Source organism: Poromitra crassiceps (assembly GCF_964638095.1).
Source record: "Poromitra crassiceps genome assembly, chromosome: 2".
NCBI classification, from domain to species: domain Eukaryota; kingdom Metazoa; phylum Chordata; class Actinopteri; order Beryciformes; family Melamphaidae; genus Poromitra; species Poromitra crassiceps.
In genome coordinates, this window is record NC_139624.1 from 88,725,696 (window position 1) to 88,733,626 (window position 7,931).

Genomic DNA, 7,931 nt, shown 5'->3' on the forward strand with positions numbered 1-7,931 from the left:
TTATTTCCTGCATGTGTCTCGTCAATGGATGGAAAAGCCTCTACTTACTACTACTACACTAACCCCTCCCACTTCGTCTTCTTCCACCACAAATAGTCCCGGTGTAAAAGAAACATCAAATCTCCACGGAAATATCTCGACGAATGCTGTTTATCTCCATCGTAAATCGCTTTGTTGGGTGCATGGGGCGATTTTCAGCCACAATAGCGGGGATTGATGTAATGGATGTTTAAGTGCGTAAAGAGTTAAAAGCCGGGGAGCGCTTAGCGGGAAAATGTGGTGCGGAAGGATACACCGGCTAGGGGAGAGTAAAACAACCTTTTTAGTGGAGCCGGCGGAGCGCTCAGCTGTGATTCTCATGCTGCCGATGACAGACTGCGCATCCTCTTTACTCACAGTCAACTCCATGCTTGCTCTATCTTGGTCGGACAGCTTGACAGAAACCGACTGCAAGACATTGCTGCTGTCAGGAATTAATGTTACTATCCTGCTGGAATACCTCTGTTGTCCTTTTGCGCGTTTTTGGATCGATTTCACCCCGACGTTTCTCGACAAAAATATCATATCTAAGGTAAGAAGCGGCTGTTTTTTTTTGCTGGCGCGTGCACGAAAAAGCAACCACACACATGTTAATTTAGAAATGCACTGCTTTATCGTTACGAAAGACCAACTGGATATTGCACAATGCACGTATTTGCCACCATTTTCTCCAGATAACTTATTATGAGGATAGACTTGAGTAAGCACCTGCTGCAGCGCGTGCAGCACTGTGCATGCATGCAAGAAGGGCTCGATGTTTTGAACTGCCATGTGATGTTGCTTACAGTTACACCAGTGATTCTCCAACCCTTTCATATCTACTACGCATTCACGTTAGAAACACGGGCCCCCGTTTGACGAGATGTTGTCTCTCTGACCCAAATCTGCGAATACTTTTGTTAAATATGATTTTGTCCAGAATTCCATTACTATCTGTAGGTACAGAGACAACAGTGAGTCTATAATCAGAACAGCCAGTTCTTATACATATAATTGTGATGACTACTTGAAAATTAAATAATGGTTAAATTTAACAATCCACCAATTTGCAGGGGGCCCCCTCAAGGACCCCTGGTGGTCCGCGGACCTCACTTTGAGAACCACTGGACACAGCATGTTGCAGGGGGCAGCAATACTGCCAGCTGCTTGTCTTTGCTTGGTTCACTCCATCCACAACTAATCACCCCGTCCCTTCATTTTTGTCTGCCTCTTTACAGCCGCACAACAAGGAAGAGACACCATGCCGCTGAATTCAAGTTTGTCAAGTAAAAACTACGACTACGACTATGACTCCCTTCAACCCTATTTCTACTTCAATGAGAACGAAGAGGAGGATTTCTACCACCACCAGCAGCAGCTTCAGCCTCCGGCGCCCAGCGAGGACATCTGGAAGAAGTTTGAGCTGCTGCCCACCCCGCCCCTCTCCCCCAGCCGTCGACCCTCCCTGGCCAGCCTCTTCCCCAGCACCGCGGACCAGCTGGAGATGGTGACGGAGTTCCTGGGCGACGATGCGGTCAACCAGAGCATCATCTGCGGGGACGACGCCTACGACTACTCGCAGACCTTCCTCAAGTCCATCATCATCCAGGACTGCATGTGGAGCGGCTTTTCCGCAGCGGCCAAGCTGGAGAAGGTGGTGTCGGAAAGACTCGCCTCGCTGCACGCCGCCCGGAAGGAGTCGTCCTCCTCTGCGGCCGTGGGCGGGGACGTCACCGGGAGGCTGAACAGCAGCTACCTGCAGGATCTGAACACTTTGTCCGCGTCGGAGTGCATCGACCCCTCGGTGGTTTTCCCCTATCCGATAGCAGCCGAAACGCCCAAGCCTGTCAGCAGTGCGAAGGCACCGCCTAGTAAGGATTTGGCACTGGATACCCCACCCAACAGTGGCAGCAGCAGTTGCAGTGACTCAGGTAGGAGGGATGAATGAATATGCATGTGATCACACCCATTGTGCTATTATGAATTGTCCCCTGCTAAATGCAAAGACTATCAGATGGCATGCTGTATGAATAAACAAGGCCAGTAACATGTTTCAGTTATTCTACTGATGACATGTTAAAGCTGCAACAGTTAATCGATTAGTTGTCAAATATCAAATTAATCACCAGCTATTTTGAGAATCGATTGAGTTTGAGATTTATTTGATCAATTTAAAAAAGTGAAAATACTCTGCTTCCAGCTGCTTAAATTGGACTATTTTCAGGTTTCTTTACTTCTCTATGTCAGTAAACTGAATATCTTTGTGACAAAACAAGACATTTGAGGGTGTCATCTTGGGCTTTGGGAAACACTGATTGACATTTTTCACCATTTTAGATCAAACATCTAATCAATTAATGGAAAGAATAATAGTCAGATTAATCTACAATGAAACAATGAATTGAGACAGTTTTAACAATGAAAATAATTGTTGCAACCCTAGAAGTGATGTATTTTACAGTTGGGTTGCTAGGCAGGAGGTAGTGACCTCCCCCTGTTCCCACCCATGCCTTGTTCTAGAGTAGACTGCTGTGAGACGAGCCAGAGGGGATGGCTGGCTGCAATGTTTAGCAATCAGCTGATGTGGAAAGGGGAGTGGAAAATGGATTGCAGAGATTCTCTGTGTGTGTGTGTGTGTGTGTGTGTGTTATGGATTGCAGCCTTGATGCTCAAGCAGAGTGTGATTGTTTACAGTCTGTGCCGTTCAATCTCATTTCAGAAGACGATGATGATGACGATGAAGAGGAGGAGGAGGATGAGGAGGAGGAGGAAGAAGAAGAGGAGGAGGAAGAGGAGATCGATGTGGTTACGGTGGAGAAGAGGCAGTCTGTGAAGCGGTGCGACTCCTCTAGCCCGCCGTCGGAGAGCAGATACCCCAGCCCGCTCGTGCTCAAGAGGTGCCACGTCTCCACCCACCAGCACAACTATGCTGCCCACCCATCCACCAAGCACGAGCAGCCGGCTGTCAAGAAGCTCAAGCTGGAGAGCGTCGGGAGCAGTGGCAGCCACAGCAGGGTCCTCAAACAGATCAGCAGCAACCGCAAGTGTTCCAGCCCCCGGACGTCCGACACGGAGGACTACGACAAGAGAAGGACTCACAACGTGCTGGAGCGCCAGAGGAGGAACGAGCTCAAACTGAGCTTCTTCGCCCTGCGGGATGAGATCCCCGAGGTGGCCAACAACGAGAAGGCGGCCAAGGTGGTCATCTTGAAGAAGGCCACGGAGTGCATCTACAGCATGCAGTCAGACGAGCAGAGACTGAAAGAGCTTAAAGAGCAGCTGAGGAGGAAAAGTGAACTGTTGAGGCAGAGGCTCGCACAGCTGCACACTTCTCGTGCCTGAGTTTTGAATTTAGAGACTTTTTTGCGCCTTCATGTTTTTTATGCAAGTTCAGATTTAGTGTGTACAGTTAATATTGCATGCAAATGCAAAAAAGGATTAAGTTTCTTGGAATCATGTTTGATTTCAATGTTAAAACTGCCTCAATTGAAGTTATGGGTGGATTAAATATTTAAAGTTTATTTTTATTAATAAAATATTAAAAAATGGGGCTACCCAAGTTCTGAGTGCCCAAACTAAAATATGAATTTTTATGTTTTGTATATAATTAATATTTCCTAAGAAATGTATTTTTGGATCTCAATTGTCTGGATGTTCAGACCCAGTTGTTTTCAGTGTTCGGTTTTCCATTATGTTCCTAGATTCTTTTGAAATATAAAAGATGTTTCTTGAATTTTGTGTCTTTTCTTCTGGTACAAAACACTCATTTGATCATAGTTCCACAATGAGCCAAAACCTACATCAATGTGCATGCTGTGATTTCAATAAGAGCGGGTTGCAATATAGTGCATTGCTGAGCATGAACAAAATAAACAAGCCACACAAATCGGTGTGTTCATATTTTGTAGAAGTTCCTGTATTGAAGCTGATATGGAAAGTGATCGTTTTGAAGTTTAATGTGGTAAAAGCAGTTTCTCATTGACAGCTTATCAAAGAATGTAAAAGCATTAACCATAGAAATGAGTAGCATCTCTACCTGAACATGCAATTTCGAAGTCCCCCATGCATAGACAGCATAAAGAAGACAAGGTAAGCTGAAAATGATCAGAAGAAAATATTACGCATAATGCCTGTGTGTGTGCTGTGTGTATATAGACGGTTTTAACTTGACAACAAAAACATTCTAAATTGAACCCCCGCTCACTTCCTGTTGCAGTGTTTGCTATGGACATAATAAGAAAAAAAACATTAAAGTGCAGGACTGACTATTCCGTGAAAACCGTCTATACAGCTGAGCGGCGAAAACAAAAGTAACGATGTCAAGTGAATATTTCTGCAGTTTTCCGAATGCTGAGAAAAAGGAAGTGCTGTGGGGTTGCTCTCTGGTGAAAACCGTCTATATATACATATATATAGCCATGATCCCAGTTTATCCCTCGGTATGTATAGGGAAGTTGTGAGTTCCTAGTCTGTCACCTTAGCTGTAAGTCATTATTTGGCTCAGTTTAAGCTAGATAAGCTTGAGAATAGTTATTCAAGATATATTACTGGGAGCACTGAACACACATTTCACTCTAGGCAAACTTATGACTGAGTCTGACTTCAGAGAAACGCCCCTTTCCGTGTCTGGGACAGAGGGAATTCAGCCAGCTGATCTATAGATATGTCTTTAATGGCACTGAAACCAGCTCATACCAGGGGTTTCTCACATGATCAAATTATTATCACACACTTTATGTCCTGTCAGATGTCACCATCAATTTGGTATATGACAATAAATCAGGAGAGCACAGATATTATGCAGCACTTATCAACACATCATTTGCCTGTGGTGATGGTAGTAAATAATATTTGAACACTAGTGTATTGTGAAGTGTTGTAGGCTATAGAGCAATGTTTCTCAAAGTGGCTCCTTGCAAGTGTTCCAGGGGGTCCCCAGCAAAAAGGGGTCGGGGAATCATAATTTTCACTATAATTCCATCCATAACAATGACAGAATGTATGACTATTTTGGTCATGGGTTTCATACACTTTCTGATCTTATCAGATGGGGGACCCTGAGACAAAACCTTATCAAATTGGGGTCTGTGGTCTAACTTGTGTCAGTTTAGGGGTCCTTGATTGTCTTATCACTGTCTTACAGAGACTGTATCATTCCTATAATAAATAGCCTATATCTATTACATTAAAAATGTAAGAAATGAACGTGATACAATAGGAGATCAACAATGCCATGCAATCAGATAAAGTTATTTTAAACTTGTGTACCAGGGATACACTGCAAGTCTCCATGGGAATATTATGGGATATGATGATGGAGGATTTCTTTCTTTCTTTCTTTCTTTCTTTCTTTCTTTCTTTCTTTCTTTCTTTCTTTCTTTCTTTCTTTCTTTCTTTCTTTCTTTCTTTCTTTTTTCTTTTTTTGATGGAGGATTTCTCGTCAGGGTTTCCAGTCTTGTCATGACGTCACACGCTCTATCCTGAGCGCTCCATTGAGCGCGTGGTCGCGAGCACATGGAAGTGAGGTGGAGATTTGTGTGAAAGACGCGCGACTGATCCTGGACCGATCACCTGGAAAAAGGAATATAACGATCATCAAAACATAGCCAGCCTGGATCCACTGGTAAGCGCTCTCCATATTAGCTGCAGCGTTTTCTATCGATGCATCAATTGTCAGTCAGGTCTTTAATTAGACAGATAGGCTGATATTATTATAGGCTAAATATAATATGTGGCGTTGTCAATAGGATTAAAACGTCATTTAAAAATGACAGTGTTTGCTGGCTAAATAATGACGACTGTTATTTGAATACGTCCTGTCATAACCTGTGTTAAACTATTGTTCTCAGGACAAGTGCTATTTTCGGTAGGCTCCTCTCTATTGTCTGTCAACTCCATGCAGTTAACACTGTAGTTTACAGTAGCTTTTATAGCACTTTCTGTTAGCCTATGGCTATGGCCTATTATTGTTCTGTTGATCCTATTCATGAGATGCTTACTATCCTCTCTGGATTGAAAGCTTATCTCACATTAGGTCATTCCTTATTTTATGTGGTCCACAAACCTGAGGCTATTTCAGGCATCGACCGACGTATGCATGCTGCTTGATCTGTGTTGTCAGTGTGATGCTCTGCACACTGATCTGATCCATAACAATAGATGGTAAAAGCCACAGGCAGCTATGATAGCATCATGCAGTGCACATGGTGTTACAGTCCGTTATGTTCCCTAGCCTTGCACTTAATTTATAGGCTATTTTTTAACATGAAGTGGGAATATTTATGTGCAGCAAACACAATAGCTGTAAACTACACTTGTATTTTCCTGAGTGGGAGAGAGGCCAATGAATGTTGAGCATCATAAAATTGCACTTTGCCTATACTGTGTATAGTGGAGCTGGTGGAACAAGATGTGTGAGATGTGAAGTCACTCTGAGACATGGGAGGACCACAAAGGTGCTTGAGTGATTAGACAGACCACACACTGCTGGTGAAGTGCAGTCAGTGGGTCGTCTTGGAGAGGGTGAAGGGGGCAGCAGGCAGGGAAAACCGTCCAGTAACTGGATGGCCTGGGTTCAAACCCCCGTCAAAGCAAGCATCCGCCCTGCTAAAGTGTCCTTGAGCAAGACACTGATCCGTACCAGGCCAGCTCTAGGGGTGTTGCTCTGTAGCTGAATCAGTCAAAAAGACAGTAGAAAATCACCAAAAACCATAATCCTTGGACCAGGAAAGAGTTTTTGTTTTGCATAGAAAGCCCGATTGAACCTCACCACTGATGTAGGTTGATGGAGGTATCACACAAATCCAATAATTAATGTTGGTGATTGAACAGAATGGAGTCAGCAGATCATAGATCCTTATATCATGTCAAATAAGAAAGGGCACAGTTATGTTGTGCATTGCTATGACTGCACAGACTATAGGCTTGTCCAGTGGTTCTCAACCTGGGGTCCACTAGGCATGCTTGGGGGTCCCCAGCAAAGTGAAGTGTTAAACTTCACGGTGATTTAAAATTGACAGTACAATACAACACAATACAGATGTCGGTTATCACTCTACCTACAATACAATACAGTCTGTTACCTCTACCTACAATACAGACAGTCTGTTATCTCTACCTACAATACAGATAGTCTGTTATCTCTACCTACAATACAGATGTCTGTTATCTCTCTACCTACAATACAGACAGTCTGTTATCTCTACCTACAATACAGATGTCTGTTATCTCTCTACCTACAATACAGACAGTCTATCTCTCCACCCAGGGCCGTAGCCAGGGATTTCGGGCCCCATGAAAGGATATCACATCGGGCCCACGGATGCCGCCGTCCGAAGGGCGGCGGCGGAAAATGTTGGCCATTTGGGACCCCTGTCAGTCAAGGGCCCTTGGAATCGTCCACACTTTCCCCCCCCTGGCTACGGCCCTGTCTCCACCTACAATACAGACAGTCTGTTATCTCTACCTACAATACAGATGTCTGTTATCTCTCTACCTACAATACAGACAGTCTATCTCTCCACCTACAATACAGTCTGTTATCTCTACCTACAATACAGTCTGTTATCTCTACCTACAATACAGATGTCTGTTATCTCTCTACCTACAATACAGACAGTCTATCTCTCCACCTACAATACAGACAGTCTGTTATCTCTACCTACAATACAGATAGTCTGTTATCTCTCTACCTACAATACAGATGTCTGTTATCTCTCTACCTACAATACAGACAGTCTATCTCTCCACCTACAATACAGATAGTCTGTTATCTCTACCTACAATACAGACAGTCTATCTCTCCACCTACAATACAGATAGTCTGTTATCTCTCTACCTACAATACAGACAGTCTGTTATCTTTATCTTTATCTTTATTGTTTATTGAAGCAGGGACAGTACACAATAAATAT

The 7,931-nt window shown here is 43.7% G+C and overlaps 1 protein-coding gene across 1 annotated transcript; it reads left to right on the forward strand.

Annotated features, from left to right (window-relative positions):
- The first annotated feature begins 394 nt into the window (after nucleotides 1-394).
- On the forward strand, nucleotides 395-3,751 carry myca (MYC proto-oncogene, bHLH transcription factor a). Its single transcript, XM_083652452.1, has 3 exons — nucleotides 395-571; nucleotides 1,257-1,949; nucleotides 2,738-3,751. Exons 2-3 carry the CDS (start codon nucleotides 1,280-1,282, stop codon nucleotides 3,358-3,360), a joined length of 1,293 nt encoding a protein of 430 aa, XP_083508578.1. The 5' UTR covers nucleotides 395-571; nucleotides 1,257-1,279; the 3' UTR covers nucleotides 3,361-3,751.
- The last annotated feature ends 4,180 nt before the right edge of the window (nucleotides 3,752-7,931 follow it).

Excerpts from the sequence above, each read along its gene's own strand:
- myca (XM_083652452.1), top strand. The coding sequence starts at position 1,280 with ATGCCGCTGAATTCAAGTTTGTCAAGTAAAAACTACGACTACGACTAT. Across the intron at positions 1,950-2,737 it reads CAGCAGTTGCAGTGACTCAG|AAGACGATGATGATGACGAT; the intron begins GTAGGAGGGATG and ends ATCTCATTTCAG.